A 19,577-nucleotide genomic window follows, 5' to 3' on the forward strand; every position below is an offset into this window, starting at 1 on the left:
ACTTCATTTAGTGTGATAATCTCTAGGTCCATCCATGTAGCTGCAAATGGCATTGTTTCATTCTTTTTTATGGCTGAGTAATATTCCATGGTATATGTATACCACAACAGATCATGGATCTTATTTATTTTTACACAAACACAGTTATTGCATTAACAAGGATTTGCATGTTGTTATTATTTGGCTAAGGTCTGTATAGTATAGAAAATTATAGAGGTTAATTAATGTATTGAGGTTAATTAATGTATTCACCTGTCTCCAGATAGAATAGTTTATGAAAAAAGAGGGGAAAGGAAGGGAGGAATGGAAATAATCTGTTCTGTTTAAGGACGTTGAGGTAGCTTCTACAACTTTTGTAATTTTAATTATAGCATTTGTAACTTATTCCCTCAGTGAGTTTTAAGTCCAAACTAAAAAAACATTTTTTTAAACTCCCCGCCGGGGAGTTCCCCAAACTAATTTTAAAACGTTAGTTTAGCACTCAGGAGATATGGGTTGTAGTCTTTGTCTCACTCCTGATTATATTAATAGGTTCCGAATTAATCAGATTTTAAACAACAGCCCCCTCCCCACAGTGGAGTTGAAAGTAGAAGTAAGATCACATGGAAGTGTATTTTACTTAATTTTTAAAGGTATTTCACAGGTATTGCCCCTCTTGATTAAATTAATTAGGTAATACAAAGAGCTTCTTCTAGTACTTGGAATCCAGCACATAATCACTGCTTAATAAATGTTAGCTCTGTTCCTTTTTATTCTGACAGCAGAGTTTGAGGTGGGCATGATAGGTGCTAGCCCCATTCGAAACAAGCGCAGCCACCAAGAGTTTGTAAGTGACTTGCGTGCGGCTGAGTCAAGCTAGACATGCACTCGTGATCCCAAAGGCTTATTCCATCAAGCTGCCTTGGTCAGCATCTCACTTTTCCTGGGCCCTGCATGGCTCTTTCTCCACTCTGAGTCTCTCCAGTCTCTGTCACCTCTTAGATGGATTGTAAGTTCGTCAAAGGGAGAATTTTCCTTTGACCGTCACAACCATGAACTTCAAGCCTTGACTTCAGTGCAAATTTGGTTCTTGAATAAATGTGTATTAAATCGATCCAGGTAGAAAAACACAGATTGGTGCTCAAGTGCTGAAACTTCTGGAGCAGTAATCATGATTTCTTCAGTTGAGAGGCTTCCCCTTTTAGGTCTTATTTTTCACCTCTTGTCATCTTCTGACTCTTCTCTCTGCCCTTCCACCACATACCATTTGAGTTTGGACCCCGAACTGGCAAAGGTGAGAAACATTTTTGGCCTGGTATAGAGGATGGAGCTCTCCCTGTGTAAAACCAGGTACCAGGGGATAGCACTGCCAAATTCAAAGCCGTGTGATTAATGAACAACAAGCCAGCTTGTCTGTGTTGCTGTTTGTTATGGATTGCCACAGTGGGCCCCACGTGGGAACTTATCTTGAGGTGAGGGTTCTTTCATTCTCTGAGAAGATTTTTATGTAATGAAACCCGTATTTAGTGTGATAGTCACGTACATGCCCCTGTGATCTGGATGAAATCCGGGAGCTTAGCTTTTTTAAACACCGAAATGAGTTGGGATTCTCTATTATTTGGGTTCACTGTGATACATTTCTCTATTAATCTTGAATCTAATTAACCTGTATTTCCAACTTATATGCATGTAGAAAAGAATTTAATGCTTTGCTCTCTCATGAGATCTCAAAACTAAGTTCATCTTCGGATTTTATCTTTAAAATCCATTTCCTTCTTTTTGACCCTATATGGAAGTGAAACCACTAGCTCCCCTAACTTGGAAGTTAAAGGTATTCTTTAAAAATATGGTTTTAGCATAGATTCAGTTGTGACCAGCCCATCTGGCTCAGGCCTGGATATGAGAACAGGTATGACTGGTGAATCCAATAACACATCCTTATTTGGACAGAAGATGTAATTTCCCATCCCCTGCCAGCTTCTAGTGATAACTCTTCTAGTGATAACTCTGTGCTATCAATCTTGTCCAGCTTTCACAAGGCTGTTTCTTGTAGATAAGGAATTTCCCTTTATAAACCTGTCAGCTAACCATGATGACGCTGTACTCTGATTCTCACTTGTTTCTCTAAGCCTTCTGTTCCTGAGCTGTCTCCGGTTATTGGTTTGACCTTTATTTTATCGAATGCTTGTAATAAATCCTGAAAACCACTTATAGAAGGATTTTATTTTAATTTTTCTCTTAACCCCAATGAACAGGATTCCAAGAGAGGATTTGGAATTGCAGTGTCAGGAGGCAGAGACAACCCACACTTTGAAAATGGGGAGACATCAATCGTCATTTCTGACGTGCTCCCGGGTGGGCCCGCCGATGGACTGCTTCAGTGAGTGTCCTTACTCCCTGCCCCCAACCCCTGCCAGCCCACTGGTTGGCCCTAGACAGGGGGCTTTAAGTGGTGTGCACTTTTAAAATTCAAAAAGAAAAGAAAATTTTATATATGTATATTGAAAAGTCTTCAGGCAGTAATGGAGACCATAACACACCATGTTTTAACAATCCCCAAACCTTTGGGAATATCCAGGCTTTGAATAGAGGAAAGCAATAATTTCCACAGGAAGATGGTTATAACTCTATCGCAACTATCATTCCTGGGTTTAGGAATCATTTATGAACATCGAGTGTAAAATTGGCATGCCCTTTTTTTCCCCAGATGCCTACCCACACTGTCTATATTTATTTTCATTTTTATTCATTAAGAATGAGGATAGTCTGCTTAATGATTATCTAATTTGTAAGAGGGAGGTAGAAATTGGAAAAATTTACCAGATGAAAACCCAGGTTTTCCAACTGCCAGGCTTCTGGTCTGAAGAGCAAATGCCATTGGAAAAGGTGCATGTCTGAGTCCCCTTAGGATAATTTCTCAGGGCAGAATCTAAAGTTAATTACACAGCTGCCTTGGCCACATGGCTCCAAAATTTAGCTTCTGTTGGCATTTCATCTCAATGGTCCTCTCCAAGTTAGTATTCTTTCATACAGAGAGCATGGTAGAATTTTTACATGACTTTTTTTGATGAGACAAATAAGAGCTAGGGTTCTGTGACCTCAAAATTTCTTTAAGAATCTGAGGCGAGCTCTTGATTTCATCCCCTCCAAAACACAAGTGAATATCAACCGCCTTTGGGGAGATCTGTAGACTTGCTGAAGCGTACCGTGTACCATAGGTAAGGAGGCCCTGACACACACGTTCCATTTGTGCTCAAACCTTGCTGCTATCCAGTGCCTCCTGGAGGGACCCCGTGGGTTTGGGTCCTTCTCCCCAGGCGGTTTCCAGGAGACAGTGTCCACAGTGGGCTGAGTGGCTCCCGGGTTCCTTCCTCAGAAGAGCTCAGACCAAGTTGATGGATTAAGCCTCAAGAGTCATTAGACACTGAGCCCTTTAAGAAGCATTTTGGGTCAATCCGCCACTTTTATTTGTTCCTAAATAAATGATTCAGAGGGATGAGATGGGAGTTTTTCACATTCCGTTTTTCTGTTTTATTTGCAGAGAAAATGACAGGGTGGTCATGGTTAACGGCACCCCCATGGAAGGCGTGCTCCATTCATTTGCTGTTCAGCAGCTGAGGAAAAGTGGGAAGATCGCTGCCATTGTACGTTCTGGGTTTGTTTTCAGCTCGCCTCGGTAGGACTTTGTTTTTATGCCAGAAGAAAATGACTACTTGCTCTTCCGCCCTATCTAGGGACCACTATTTCCATATCCTCAGTACTTTGGGAGAGTGATGTTAAGGGTGATGTAAAGATGTACGTGAGGGATCCCTCCCTGCCGTCTCCTTATCCTACTCCTGACTTAAGATCAGTGCTTCTCTTGTCTGAGTGAATTTGCCTTGAGCCAGATTAAACAATTATTCCCTAAGGGAATTAACTAGATTGAGAACAATGGTAAAACAGCATTCATTTAGAGACTAAATTATGAGCTCAGAAACTCATTTGTAAAGGCCCTCACGGGATCTGTTCTATCTTCATAAATTCCTGTTTCTTAGGAGATACTGGCAATCTGTACCATTCACTCATTTATTAGCTCACTCAGTCATTCAGCAAACATTGGTTGCAAATGACCTGAAGCAGGTCTGAGCTGCAAGGAGTGTTCACTCCAGTGGGGCACGTGGACACACTAAGTGAGAATTGGAACACAGTGTGTTAGGGGCAGTGCTGGGGAGGGGGATGCATTGGGTGTGTGGTATTTAACTTTTTTTTCAACTTTATATTATGAAATTTTTCAAACAAAAAGAAAAGTTCAAAGATTAGTATAATCAACACATATATCTTCTACAATGTTAATATTCTGCCATATTCACTTGATTTTTCTTTTTCTTTTTTTGATTTTTCTTTATGTATGTATATAAAGACATATATTTTTAGTGAACCATTTGAGGGGAAGTTGCAGACATGACAGTTTAATCCTTCTTACTTCTCAAGTCTCCTAAATAAGGATATTCATCTGCATAATTATACTACTATTATCCTATTTAAGAAAAGTAGCTACAGGCTCTATGGCAGGGCTAATGGCGGTCTCTGGGAGGGCTCACGAAAATGAGTACTTCCCAGAACTGCTGCTGCCAGTGCCCTTGTCCCCATGGTGAGCCTCAGCTGCCTGCCACCTCTGCAGGAGACCCCCCAACATTAGCAGGCAAATGAAGATAAGACATTGTCAGCCAATCTAAAATAGCTTTCCTTGGGAATTTTGGTCTTTCAGGCTACCAGTTTGGTTCTAACAATGTGTTATTCTAGGACTTTAAAAGAGGAGGGGCCTCGTTATCTATCATCTACAGCTGTGGCTGTTGCTGAACTTTTGAAAACAATGGCCTGCATTTTATTAGTCTACAAAGACAGCAAATGTAGTCTAAGAGCACTGAATTGAATACTACATGGTGAAATTCTTAACAAACCTATGGAAACGCTTAAACTTGCTATTCCATCAGGGATATATACTCTTCAGAATTATTTACTCTCTGTGGCACTGTCAAATCTAGATGCAGCTACTTATCAGGTCACATATCAGTTGAAATTTCTTAGGACTGCATTATTTTCTGTGTCGATGCTTAGTAAAAAAATTAGGTGTGTACCAGTGGCTCTCCCTAGTAATTTTGATGACAGGAATTGCTTTTGTACAGTGGCCCTCAGATTCTCAAGCGCTTAATTCTTTTTCTTTTAATTTTTTATAAATTTATTTATTTAGTTTTGGCTGCGTTGGGTCTTCGTTGCTGCGCGCGGGCTTTCTCTAGTTGCGGCGAGCGGGGGCTTCTCTTCGTTGTGGCGTGCAGGCTTCTCATCGCGGTGGCTTCTCTTGTTGTGGAGCACGCACTCTAGGCACACGGGCTTCCGTAGTTGTGGCACGCGAGCTCAGTAGTTGTGGCTCGCGGGCTCTAGAGCGCAGGCTCAGTAGTTGTGGCGCACGGGCTTAGTTGCTCTGCAGCATGTGGGATCTTCCCGGACCGGGGCTTGAACCAGTGTCCCCTGCATTGGCAGGTGGATTCTTAACCACTGAGCCGCCATCGAAGCCCCACAAGCGCTTAATTCTAAGGAACTTTCACCTGGCTCACAATTCGTAGGCCTCATGGCAGTTCGCACAGCATGTTTTTCAAGTGGCTTTGCTGGGTCTTAGTTTGAGAAAATCTTAAAAGAAACCAAACAATCAGTGTGGGTAAGAAACATTCAACTTGGTTTTTTAGGGAGTATATTTGGATTAATGGGTGTATATGTTTATGAAGGAGAACTGGAATCAAAGAATGGATTTTTTCAGGGGTATAACCAGCTGACATGGATAGTTGTTGTTCAGGCACTGGGAGGCCTTGTAATAGCTGCTGTGATTAAGTATGCGGATAAAATTTTAAAAGGATTTGCAACCTCTCTGTGAATAGTATTATCAACACTGATATCTTATTTTTGACTACAAGATTTCGTACCAACCAGTGTCTTTTCCCTTGGAGCCATCCTTGTAATAAGAGCTACTTTCCTATATGGTTATGATCCTAAACCTGCAGGAAATCCCACTAAAGCATAGTGGTAATACTATCTTTACCTGGTTTTTCACATTGGCACACTGGGAATCTCTACATTAATCCTGAACAGAGGACGTCTACAGATTCTAAGAAAAAATCACCATGCTGAGTCTGATTATAATGTTCAAATGGTTTGAAAATATACAAGTTTAGGGATAAAATACATGTATATGTAACAAAATGCCCATCGCATCTAGAAATCAAAACTTGAAAGTATTTCCAGGGAGTAGAATAATTATCAGAGGAAACTTGAAATCTGAGTTTAAAAAGATTTTGTTTTTGATTGCTGCAGAAATAACCTATGCATTCTTTGTTGCACGAGCACACAACAAATGTCAGACATCAGTTTTGCAAATTAGATATATTTAATTTTATTAAATGTTTTTTATCTTACTCTTTCTGTACAGATATATCAAATAACATGGATATTCAAAGTTTGAAAATTATAATTACGTATAATTTTGCACATATAAAGCTGTGAAGAAATAGAAGTATGATTTGAAAAACATTCTCATGTATCTCAGATTTTTATATTTATACTGAAGATTACTAAACAAAGGATTGCTATATGTTGCAGATGTTCAAATGCATAAAAATTGATAAAGTAACATTCTGGGTCTGACTTGTCAGAATAAAATTCATATTTAAATTTAATGTAAAGAAATATACACATCTATTTCTCCATCCACATTTTAAGATCTTTTAGTGCTTCAAAACTGCTGGAAGCATTCCAGTTGTTCCTGTGCTAGATAGTAGCCAGTGACTTTTACACTAATGGAGTTTTGTCCTTAATCTCTTAATTGTATTTCTTTTCTGTAAATCAGATAAATCCTTGTTATTACTTTAAAATTAAAAAAAGAAAAGTAATAATAACTCTACAATATCATTTAATATACAGTCCATACCCTAAGATGACTTTGGTAGATTATTTTTCTTCCCCATCCAGGATCCAATCAAAGTTCACTCATCACATTTGGTCCTAATCACTTTAGTCCATTTTAATCTTTTTTTTTTTAAAGAGACAGCCTTTATCTTTAGGATTTTTACATTGAAGACTTCAAAAAGTGGTAGGTTTTTAGAACTTATTGACCTGTATTTAAATGGAACTGTTGACAAAGATTCACCAGAAATAATCTGAACAAGCGGGAAAATACAGTTAATGCTCCTGAAATCTACTAAAGTAATTCCAGGACATATGGTTTATCCAACATAACAATACCTCTAAATGCTGTCACTGATATGAAACTGACTGCTTCTTTTCTAAACACACAGTGGTATAATTAACAATATTCAATCACTTCTGTTCTTTCCTGAATATATAAAAATTAAAATATCAATTAAAAAACTAATATATTCTTGTCTTTAAATGTTTCTTACAGATACAGTTCCAATATTTTCATTCAATAGTGGTGTGGTTTAAGAGACTTTTCATTCACAAGTCAAACAACAATCCACCCAAAGGGAACTGACGGTCTATAGGCTCATAGTGCAAATAAAGAGTTCGGGAATTCGGCAACTAAAATACAAAACAGATAAAATTCTTAAAAGATACATGCAGTAAGCTCTGCTAAGCAGCTGGCCACAGAACTAGAACATTTGGTAATTTTCCTGGTGATTTCAATGGGACTCCAGATGTTTCCAAACTCGAACTCTCAGGCTTTGTATTTTGCTTTCCCAGTTTCGCTAATGACACAAACATGATTCAAATCCCTGAAGTATTCATTGTAGTCAAGGGCATATCCTACAACAAACTTGTCTGGAATTTCAAATCCAACAAAGTTTGGTCTATATCCAACACTTTGAGGGGTCCTTTTCACCAGCAAGCTTGCAGCCTTGACCATCTTTGGATTATGCTGCTTGACCAAGGAAAGCAAGGTTTGCCTTGTTTTGCCAGTGTCAGTTATATCTTCAACAGTCAAGACATTCTTTCCAGTTAAAGTTGAGAGATCATCTCCACCAATTACTTTTTTTTTAACATTCTTATTGGAGTATAATTGCTTTACAATGGTGTGTTAGTTTCTGCTGTATAACAAAGTGAATCAGCTATACATATACATATATCCCCATATCTCCTCCCTCTTGCGTCTCCCTCCCTCCCACCCTCCCTATCCCACCCCTCTAGGTGGTCACAAAGCAGCGAGCTGATCTCCCTGTGCTATGCGGCTGCTTCCCACTAGCTATCGGTTTTACATTTTCCACCAATTACTTTTACGTCACCTGTTGACTGGTCATTACAGTAGCTCTTCAGTCTGATAAAATCTAGGCATAGGTATAGATCTATCACTATTTCTGTTCAGTGCTTGGATGTAATCCAGCAGGTCAGCAAAGAATTTATAGCCCCCCTTGAGCACACAGAGGGCCACAATGTGATGGCCTCCCATCTCCATCACATTCTCGAGCCAGCCGTTCGGTCCTGTCCATATTTAGTCCATGAAGAAGAAACACCTTTTCCAAATCCTCAACATAATGATTAGGTCTACAGAATAAATCTAGGTCATAACCTGGTGCATCATCACTAATCACGGCTCTGGGGCTGCGGGTCGCCATAGCGGAGCCGACTGGTGCGCGGGCTGAGGGCAGTCTCGGGAGGAGAAGCCGGCGGCGGGTCCGAACAGGAGGCGGAGGGCGGGAGGCTGCGCGGCGCGGGAAAGCGGAGTGGTCCGCCCGAGCGCTCTTCGCTGCCTCCACTCAGCGCCCTCGCCGGTCCATTTTAATCTTAAAGGATCCCTCTTTTACCTCCTCTCTCCCCTTACCTGCCCCCCACCTCTTTTGAATGACATTGACTTTTGGATGAACCTACGCACTTGTATACAGAATGTCTCACTTTCTGGATTTTCATTTTTGTAACTTAGTGATTTAAATCCCTTTGGTGCTTTTCACACTTTGAGTAGAAGCAGATTTTGGAGGCACTGTGCTCAGAGTTTTATACTTATTGTCTTATTTTATCCTTGACCCCCTGAGGGGGTCCTCATTTTCCAGATGAGCACCCTGAGGCTTAGCAACTGGGTAGGGACACAAGAGTTTTACTGGAAGGAGAACCCGGGCTCTTAACCACTGCATTCTCTATGTTTGGTTGTTATTGTCTTGCGTCCCCACTGTTTTGTGACAGGTGGTCAAGAGGCCCCGGAAGGTCCAGCTGGCCCCGCCGCAGGGCAGCCCTCCCGTCCACGAGCATGACCGGGCTTTCGAGCTGATGGACGAATTTGATGGCAGAAGCGCGCGTAGCGGGTACAGCGAGAGGAGCCGGCCCAGCAGCCGCGGAGAGTACAGCCGCAGCTGGGAGGACAGCCTGGAGAGGGGTCGTCCCCACGACCGGGCGCGCAGCCGGGAGCGGGACCGGAGCCGCGGCCGGAGCCTGGAGCGGGGCCTGGACCACGACGACGACGACTACTACTACCAGCGAGCCCGAGAGCGCAGCCGTGGCCGCAGCCTCGAGCGGGGCCTGGACCACGACGACGATGACTACCGGCGAGCCCGGGAGAGGAGCCGCGGCCGGAGCTTTGACCCGACCTACGATCGCGCCTACAGCCCGGAGCGGGAGTATGGCCGCAGGGCCCAGGCGGATGCCCGGTACGGGGCGTCCTGGAGCCGCAGCCGCGAGCGCCTCCACTCCCGCAGCCCCAGCCCCGAGCCGCGGGGACGGCTGGACTCGGACAGGCCCATCGGGATCCTTCTGATGAAAAGCAAAGCGAATGAAGGTAGTCATGCTTGATGAAGAAAAGCACTATAATAGCTAATTCTTACGTGGAACCTGCTGTGTGCCAAGCACTGACCTAATAAATGCTTTGCACAGATTAGCTCATTTTGTCCTCACCACCACCCCCTGTGGGAGTTAGTCATATCTTCATTTTATAGACAACGAAACTAGTGGCACAGAAAAGTTCATTGACTTGCACAAAGTTGTATCATCAGTGGCTAAGCCAGGTGGTGGAAATCTGGCTTTAAACTAATAGGCCAGTGGTTCTCAGAGCAGCATAAATATCACCTGGACGCTTATTAGAAATGTAGATTCTCAGGCCCCAGACCAGCCCCCACTGAATCAGAAGCACTGGGGTGGCCCCTGGGGTCTCTGTGTTAACAGGCTCTCTTGGTGAACCCAGTGCAGCTTAAACTGTTGAAACCACAGTAGGGGACAATACTCCAGCTAATCTTGATTGAGTTTTTGCTCTATGCCAGGGCCCTCTGTGGAATAAATACTTTCTAATTTAATCCTCACCAGAAGCCTTTGTGGTAGGTAGGAGACTTCATTCCTCTTTTACAGGTGGGTATAGCAAGGTGCAGAGAGGTTTTTGGTGTGTCCACAGATGAGGCAGGCTCTGGCCCAGGCTGCCCGTCCCATGTTGCGTGCCTGGAGCAGTTGCATACGCTTAAGCACATCCAGATTCACTAAACCCCTTTGTGGCAGCTGGACAAGCCAGTAGCACTTGCAGTGAGGTGAGGCTTCTGCAACTCAGAGATGGGAGGTGACATGCCCACATCTTGAAGCTGGTAAGTAAGTGGTGGAGTTGGAGCTCAAACTTCATCTCTTGGAAATAGATGATAGGAAACAAGTAGGTGAATGAACAGGGATTTAGAGCCCCATGTTGAGCTATTCCCTGCATTGAGTTTTAGCTTCCAACTTTTTGAATTCCTGGTAACATCTTTTATCTCTGCTTGTTCTCTAATTGTCCTCCTTCAAAGAGGAAAAAAGATAAGAGTACCCAAGAGTGCAAAGTGAAAGACCTCTTGCTTTTTAGGTTGGGAATTTGCATTTTAAAGAGCCTATCAGATGAGAGGGCTTGTTTTCTTTAGTTCTTCTAGAGGAGCTTAAAGAGTTGAGTTATACAATTGGGTACCTATTGAAAGGATATTGAGGTAACTGCAAGGATGCGAATAATGGGATACCAGAGCCCAGGTCCAGAAAACAAAGGTGAAAGTTGAGATGGTACTATCTCTGAGGAATGTGAATCTTGGGAGATTTAAGAATTCTAGAAAATCTTTATAACCATGGATAATGACGTATTAATTCATCAACCCCCAAGAATTGCAGAGTAAAAACCATTCTGCTTCCAGATTGTGGACCGTAGAGAAGTTTTGAGAAAGATAACTTGACACAAGGCCTCCTTCACAGAAGGCTGATGCATGTCCGGTAGGACTTGCACCCAGATTCTTGAGTTCCCCGTTGCAGTGCTTTTCAGTATTTTCCTCCCCCTCTCTCTCCTCTTCCCCTTCTTCCTCTTTCTCCTTCTCTTCCCCCTCCTCCTCCTGCCACAGAAAGAACCACATCTTGCAAATAATCGTGGAGGCACCAATATGTGAAAAACTTGGCCAAGTGTTTCACGGAACGGTACTTAACTCTGTGTGATGATTTTTGAGAGGTTCTATTACATTAAATTAAAAGATACTGGTCACAACTCAACTAAATTGATTTCAAGACTCACTCATGAGTTGTGACCCACAATTGAAAAGATGTTTGTCCTAAGAAACTGCCCACATCATGCCTGGTCTTAGTAATACTGTTAAGGAACAGAGAGGGCCCATGCCCCTTTGCTGATACGACATTTTACTGCTTCTGGGCCATTTTGCTTTTTAAACTTAGAATTCAGTGTTTGCTTGTTTGTTTTTTCCAAAGTTCTACTTTTTAAAAGATTTTGTAAGCCACCTTTTGCTAAGATGACACAGTAGTTTAGCTATCACTGGCTAGAATCGCATAAGAATTAATCTTTACAAATATCTGGCTGCAGGCAAAACCTACATTTGATTAAGAAAAATAGGATCCATTCACATGGCCAGCTTTTACATGTTTCATGGGCATCAGATAGCCTTGCTGGTAAAAGTCTTAGAAGCTGGCCAACTGACTTTTTTTCCTCATTTGAGAGGTGCCCACAAACATACCAATAGCAACCTATTTGTAATTTTACAATAAGAGTGCAGTTTTTAAGAGGATGGAGGAATTGTTGACACGTGAGAAAGAAGTCATTGCTCAAGTTTGTCTCAACCTTCTGTCCTGGGCTGTGAGGCTGTTTAACCTGTAAGGAATTGCCATCCCTGAAGAAAATGCTGTCTGTCTTACCTTTATTCTTTCTTGAGTATCAGCTCCCTAAAGGGCGGGGGTGGACCTTAACAGCTTTAATCCTTGCGGTAAGATCTGAATCTAACTTACTATAAGTCACTTAAAACTTATCTTTAAATCTACTTCTAAGTGGCAGAAAGTTACTTTATTTTGAATTGATAAGATTTTTTTTTATTGGAGTATAATTGCTTTACAATGTTGTGTTAGTTTCTGCTGCACAGTGCGGTGAATCAGCTATACGTATACACACATCCCCTCCCTCTTGGACCTCCCTCCCCCCCAATCCCACCCAACTAGGCCATCACAGAGCACCAAGCTGAGCTCCCTGTGCTATACAGCAGGTTCCTACTAGCTATCTGTTTTATACATTGTAGTGTATATATGTCAAACCTGATCTCCCAATTCATCCCACCCTCCCCTTCCCCACCGTGTCCACACATCCGTTCTCGAGTCTACCTTTCTATTCCTGCCCTGCAAATAGGTTCATCCGTACCATTTTTCTAGGTTCCACAAATATGCGTTAATATACGATACTTATTTTTCTGTTTCTGACTTCACTGAGTCCATAACAATAATAATAAAATTTGAGTGTGCCTCTTTTCAAACCTGCTAGGTTTAGGTAGCTTCCTAAAATTACCAAAATTCATCCTTAAAGTGTGTATTTTTACATGTTTAATAAGTAAAATCAGAATAGTCTGAATAGTATGTAAAATATTTTAAAATATACATACTTAGTAAATACAGTGGTTTTTCTTGAGAACAATGCAAAGTCCATAAATCCCCAGAGCTGTGCCAGTTTTAGTTGAATACTTTATTTGTTGCTTTGCTGGCTTATCTACCCCTTTTCTTCACACAGTGACATTTTTTCAGTGCCAAATCCCACACAATCTAAATTGTTACAGATAGAGGGTTTGCTATTTGTGGTACTTTCCTGTAGGCAACTGTATTGTCAGTAGAACACGCCTGTTAAGATGTACTGAATTGTTTTTTTTCCTCCCCAACATTTTGTTTTGAAAAGTGTTAATTTTGTGGCAAATAACTCAAATAGCCTTCACCTAGTTTTACCAGTTGTTAACATTTTGCCACATTGGTTTTATTTCTCCTTTTTTTCCCTGTCTCCCTCCCCCGTCTTCCTCCCCTACCGCATCTCTCTGTCTCTAAATGGTGTTTTGGAACCACTTGAAGGTAAGTTGCAGGCAAAATGACCCTTTACCCCTAAATATTTCAGCAGGTATCTCCCAAGGCTAGAAACATTGCCCTTCATAACCATAATGCCATTATTACTCTTAAGAAAGTTAGCATTAATATGCCTTTTAATATATTATAGTGCAATTTATTTTGAAGTTGCTCCAAAATAATGTAATCCACCCCTACCCCCCACCTCTACCCCATATTGGATTGAGGATCTAGTGAAGTTTCATGCAGTGCATTTGGTTTTTATGTCTCTTTTAATCTAGAACAGTCCCTCTGCCTCTTTTTCTTTTTTTTTTTTAATGACATTGACTGTTTTGACAAGTGAAGGCCAGTGGGCTTACAGACTGTCTCACATGCAAAATTAATTTTGCATACATATTTTTAAATCATCCTAAAAGCCAGCCTTAGTTTTCTGAACACGTTGATGAAATATGTGTTTGTTTGTGTGTTTGTCTTCTAGAGTATGGTCTCCGGCTCGGGAGTCAGATCTTCATAAAGGAAATGACCGGAACAGGTCTAGCATCTAAAGATGGCAACCTGCATGAAGGAGACATAATTCTCAAGGTGGGTGGAAAAGGGCAGAGAACAGCTGGGTTCATGCTCAGCTTCCTAGTCTGTATTTCCGCATTCAAGTGCCAAGTCAGTGAAACTTTGTTGAGATAGGAGTCAATAATAAGACAAAGCCAGGAAGGGCAGCAGAGAGATCATTTTTATCAGGAAAACCAGACTTGGAGATTTGTAATAGTGTAGTGTCAGTTAAAAACAAAAATCTTGGGGGTTCCCTGGTGCAGTGGTAAAGAATCCGCCCACCAATGCAGGGGACACGGGTTCGAGCCCTGGTCTGGGACGATCCCACATGCCGCAGAGCAACTAAGCCTGTGTGCCACAACTACTGAGTCTGCGCTCTAGAGCCCACGAGCCACAACTACTGAAGCCCGCGTGCCTAGAGCCCATGCTCCGCAACAAGAGAAGCCACCTCAATGAGAAGCCCGCGCACCACAACAAAGACCCAACACAGCCAAAAATAAAATAAATTTAAATAAATTTTAAAAAAATCTCAACAAAGTCTTTCTTCTTCCCTGTTTATTAAAAGTTTAAGCTCCTGTTCTCTAAACGAAGGAAAGATGAGAGGGCAAGTTGGTGGTATATGAATGCTGAATATTTAATCGTTTTTGTAAACCTCTCTAGTCAGGAAACATGTTCCAGTAGTAAACCAAACCATCGTCTTGAGCTTGGAAGTTAAATAAATTAGCAGAGTAACTTAAGTACACTACAGCTTTCTCAGGCCTGTGTTTGGGTTCCAGGCATGTGGGGTTATATTTAATTTAAAGGATAATTCATTTTTATTCAGTCAGTCATCCTAAAGCCCACGTCTGTTTGAGTAACTGAGCAAAGCCCTTAACTTTTTAGAAGAGGAAAATAAGAATTTTCTATTTTGCTCTGGGTAGTTGTATTGCATGAAGCATTACTGTTCTTCATAAACACAGATAAATGGAACCGTAACTGAGAACATGTCTTTAACGGATGCTCGAAAACTGATAGAAAAGTCAAGAGGAAAACTCCAGCTCGTGGTGTTGAGGGACAGCAAGCAGACGCTCATCAACATCCCCTCATTAAATGACAGCGACTCAGAAATAGAAGGTAAAGAAAGGGGAGGCTGTGAGCTGAGCTGGAGGAGAGTAAGACTGTTGCTTCTGCATTGTCATCTCTATTTAGCATAGCCATTCACCTGGAAGTTAAATTGCTAACAGAAGCCTCTCTTTTAAACTTTAATTCCAGGTTTGGTTGTTATTTTCTTATTAAAGGGTCTGTTGAAATTAGGATTCCAGTATGAAATTCTGGTGTACTTGTGAGTCCCTGTGGACTCTGATTTAGGCCATTGAAAACAAAACTTGTTAGTAAAAAAATGTATGTGGGAGTGGTTCACAGAACTAACCACATACATTTGTAAATTGCTCATTCTTGTGCTTTATCATGTGATTTTTTTTGAAGTGACTTAATATTTCCAACAAAGAGAAGACAATGTAGAGGATAGTTAAAACTGGTAGACAGTATAATAGACTCAATCAGAATGGCTGAATATTCTGGTATTCATTGGTTAGCAATCTGTGTCACCTCTTCTCTTATGAAGCTATAGTCGTTTCTTTTTTTTTAATTTGAATATGAATTTTACATAAGATAACATTTATTTATTTGGTCTCTCTTCATTTATTTCCACAGCCAAATCCAACTTCTTGTCCTTCAAAATGGTCTTGTGTCTTCTTAGCCCTTTACTTTTTGGTGGGGCGGGGGGCTCTTGGGCATGTCTTTATTATTCATTTTATTTTTTTTAATTGAAGTATAGTTGACATACAGTACACACGATAACATTTTACCCATGTAAAAATTACCAATAAAAATAAATAGGCATGCTATTTCCTACTTAATCATCTAGTATTGGCTTTGTGCAGAAAAGTTTAGAAAATATTAAGCTCTCAAGTTTAGAAACGGACTTGTTGATCTTTAAAAGAATTACTTTATAAAACCTTAAAACTTGGTTTAATTTCTTTTATATACAGTGTCTAATCAGGTGGCTACTGCTCTGAATACAGGAAAACACGTCGAGCGCAGGAAGTAATGCCAGGGTGCTAGGAGCTTACGGGTCATTTCCTTGTTACTCCAAGTGCGCTGCTTAGCCCTCCAGCAGCATCGTGTCATCCAGGAGCTTGATGGAATTGCAGAATCTCGGGCCCGGCCCAGAAGAGTTGCATTCTAACAAGATCCCGGGTGATATGTATGCACGTTAAAGTTTCAGAAGCACTGGTCTATGTGCACACTCAAAATGAGTGTGTGTGTGTGTGTGTGTGTGTACCTGTGTATATACACTAATATAGATTCACACGTACACACACACATATATATATTCCCATCGTTGGATTTTGTCTCTTCAGTGTCAGCTTTGATCGAAAGTATGATGAAAGAGGAACATAAAATTCTGGATTTAGAGCCCTCTTTGTTCATTAATGCCTTTCCTTTCAAACGATCAGATTCTTTTTTTTTTTCCAACGAAAGACTATCAGACTAACAGCACATTTACTGCCTGCCCTCTCTTCCAGTTCCCCTGTTTCCTTGCCCAGAGAATAGAATAATTTCTGGCACAGGTCTCAAATGTTTTATTAAGAAGTCTTTTCTTATTTTTGAAATCAGATATCTCAGAAATAGAGTCAAACCAATCATTTTCTCCGGAGGACAGACGACAGCAGTATTCCGATTATGATTATCATTCCTCGAATGAAAAGCTGAAGGAAAGACCAAAGTAAGATGATGAGTATTTTCCCTCGCCCACATCCCTGTGAGTGTGCGCACATACGTATTTGCAAATCTGTCACATGATGAGACGTTAACGTGACGTGTGCTTAAGTTCAAGAGAGGACACGCATAGCAGATGGTCCAGGATGGGCGCCACACCCACTCCCTTTAAGTCCACTGGGGATGTTGCAGCTGCAGTGAGCGCAGAGCCCAGCAAGGAACCCACATACCAAGAGGAATCCCCAGGTGAGGCTCATTTTAAACGGTCATGTTCAGGTGTCAGTGTTTGGTAATTCCAGAAGGTGGCTGGAAAGAGAGAGAGAAATTATTTTAAAATCATTTTTATATATGGAAGAGGCACTCCTATCTCATTTAATATTGAGAAAAATACAAAGAATAACAGCTCTTTCTGTGTGCCAACAGATTGGTCACCTTCTGTTATGTTCCATTAGTCATGGTCCTTTTGTCTCCCATCCCTGATCCCAACCTGAACTGTTATCTGCTCACAACACTTCTGACACCAACTGTGTGGGTTTTGTCCTCTGCCCAACTACCAGTTCTCGAATTCTCCAGACACCGACCGGGTGTCCTACAGTTCAATTCAGTTCTGGCACTGACTACCCAAGTTCGTGCAGACCCCGCAGGTTAAGGGCTCAGTCTCACAAGATGCCCCCACTACAGGCGCCAGTCACGAGTCCCGGGTTGCCGCCTTCACTTCCAACCAACCAGCTCTAAACTGGGGGTTCCCATGACCCTCTCCTCAAGTTTGATAATTTGCTAGAATGACTCACAGAACTCAGGAAAGCACTTTATTTACTATTACTTTTTTTTTTTTTTTTTAACACAAGATACAATTTAGGAACAGCCAAATGGAAGAGATGCATAGGGCAATGTCTGGGGAGAGGGTGGAGAGCTTTCCTACCCTCTCCAGGCACGTCACCCTCCCAGCACCTCAATATTTTCACCCACCCTGAAGCATTCTGAATCCCCTTGTTTATGGAGGCTTTGTCATGTGCATGGCTTTCTCTTCCTGGTGACCAGCCCCATCCTGAGGCTATCCAGGAGTCACCTCTTTAGAACAAAGGATGCTCCCATCACCCAGGAAATTGCAAGGGATGTAGGACCTCTGTGTCAGGAACTGGGCTCAAAGACGGAACATTAGAGCAAAAGATACTCCTGGCACCCCTTTCACTCCTGAGATTAAAGGGACTTTAGGATCTCTGAGGGTGGGGAAGAGACAAAATACATACTTCTAATTATGTCACAGTCACATTTTGTCAAATTTGATTAGTTGAAGTCCTTTTATGTCCCATTTCTGATCTCAACTCCATTCCCTACCCCTGCCCCCAACCCCATAAAATTATCATGATTTAAATGCATAAATATTTATCCATGGAAAAAAAACAGCATTATTACATGGCTTTTAAGTTACTTAAAAAATGCTACCTGCTTGTAAATGTGATTATGCACCTTGCATTTTAAAGGTTCATTTTCTTCTCACTTCTTCTGAGAAATCATTGACACCTACTAATGCCTCAAAATTAAACTTGACATTTTTGTTTGACGTGATAACATATATGTAGCATAGAGTACAGACTTGAATTTTTTGTGGATTTTGTGATCTTTATATTTAGAGACAAGACAAAGCCTGTTAGTCCAGGTCGGTAATGATGTTTTTTTAATCCACAGTTCCTCCACCAAAACCAGCCCCAAGAACTGTTCTTCGTCCGAGTCCTGAAGATTTAGCAATATATGGGTATGTATTTCAGTCTTTCTTGCTTTCCCCCTTTCTTCCTCCACACAGCTCTATCTCCTTAATGGAAATTTGGAAGAATGGTTTTCTTAAACTATAGATGGTGATTTTGCATATAATCAGCTACCCTTTAACCAACCCCTATTGCTACTGTTTGTGAGAAAGAGAAATCATTTGTAGGACGAGTAAAATGCGGAAGTGAGTGAATGTTAACTTTGTCTGCTTGTCTGCTTACCTGGCTAGTTTTCCAGATGTTATTTTGAATACTTGAGTTTGCCAGGTCAAGAACGCCCAGATGGATGAAGTATTGCTTAAGTATGGTGCCTCTGTAGGGGCTATAGTGACAGGTGATCCTGGCATGTGGAGGGAGGGGAGAAGTGATACAGTGCTCTGCACTTGACAGTGAGAACCCCTGCTTCCAAGCAGTGGCCTCTGGATTAGGATCCTGCTTCCCTGGACCCAGGCTGTGTCTCCATTTGACAGGATCCCTATGGGGTCAGCAGGCTTTCCTTTGAAAGAATCCTGAAGTAGGAATCAGATGGCCTTGATTTTTGCTCTAATCCTGCCCATTATTTGCTTTTAATCTTGAATGAGTTTACTTAAACATTCTCTATTTCTGTTCTTCACTGGTAAAGTGGCCTACTGATATTCATCTCACAGCCCCAAGGAAGATAAAATTATAGATTATGTGAGAAAGCTTTTTTTTTTTTTTTTTTTGGTGGTACGCGGGCCTCCCACTGCCGTGGCCTCTTCCGTTGTGGAGCACAGGCTCCGGACACGCAGGCTCAGCGGCCATGGCTCACGGGCCCAGCCGCTCCACGGCATGTGGGATCTTCCCGGACCAGGGCATGAACCCATGTCCCCTGCATCGGCAGGCGGACCCCCCAACCACTGCGCTACCAGGGAAGCCCCGAGAGAGATATTTTAAAAGGGTAAATCACTCTATAGATAGAATAAATTAAATTGCTCACTGCTAATGTTGGTTTTCCTTTACCCCGCCCCCAACCCCCCCAAAAAATCTCCCATGTTTCTTTCCTGAAACGGAACCCATTGCAGCCCCAATACCAAAATGGTGAGGTTCAAGAAGGGAGACAGTGTGGGCCTCCGGTTGGCAGGTGGCAATGATGTCGGGATATTTGTGGCCGGCATTCAAGAGGGTACCTCAGCGGAGCAAGAAGGTCTTCAAGAAGGGGACCAGATTCTGAAGGTAGGAAATCCCAGCCCTGTTTCTAAATGTTACTGGGAAAGAGTGGGGTTT

At 41.8% G+C, this 19,577-nt stretch overlaps 1 protein-coding gene and 3 pseudogenes across 12 annotated transcripts in view; 3 read left to right on the forward strand and 1 right to left on the reverse strand.

The window, feature by feature from the left end:
- Positions 1–19,577, forward strand: part of TJP2 (tight junction protein 2) — a 132,851-nt gene that overhangs the window by 89,807 nt on the left and 23,467 nt on the right. For all 12 annotated transcript variants that reach the window (XM_089913280.1, XM_022573555.3, XM_022573551.3 and 9 more), the window contains 9 exons: positions 2,235–2,359; positions 3,521–3,623; positions 9,142–9,730; positions 13,739–13,842; positions 14,766–14,919; positions 16,465–16,573; positions 16,679–16,812; positions 18,256–18,322; positions 19,376–19,526. In XM_089913280.1, coding sequence (XP_089769406.1) covers positions 2,235–2,359; positions 3,521–3,623; positions 9,142–9,730; positions 13,739–13,842; positions 14,766–14,919; positions 16,465–16,573; positions 16,679–16,812; positions 18,256–18,322; positions 19,376–19,526 — 1,536 coding nt within the window. The remainder of the gene's footprint in view (positions 1–2,234; positions 2,360–3,520; positions 3,624–9,141; positions 9,731–13,738; positions 13,843–14,765; positions 14,920–16,464; positions 16,574–16,678; positions 16,813–18,255; positions 18,323–19,375; positions 19,527–19,577) is intronic.
- On the forward strand, positions 3,773–8,122 carry LOC111174514 (UDP-N-acetylglucosamine transporter pseudogene; annotated as a pseudogene).
- On the forward strand, positions 5,519–8,122 carry LOC149748974 (UDP-N-acetylglucosamine transporter pseudogene; annotated as a pseudogene).
- On the reverse strand, positions 7,037–8,579 carry LOC111174623 (hypoxanthine-guanine phosphoribosyltransferase-like; annotated as a pseudogene).

The sequence above is a fragment of the Delphinapterus leucas genome, chromosome 6, assembly GCF_059928025.1.
Source record: "Delphinapterus leucas isolate spDelLeu-1000000601 "Yukka" chromosome 6, BTC_Dleu_Yukka2, whole genome shotgun sequence".
NCBI lineage: Eukaryota > Metazoa > Chordata > Mammalia > Artiodactyla > Monodontidae > Delphinapterus > Delphinapterus leucas.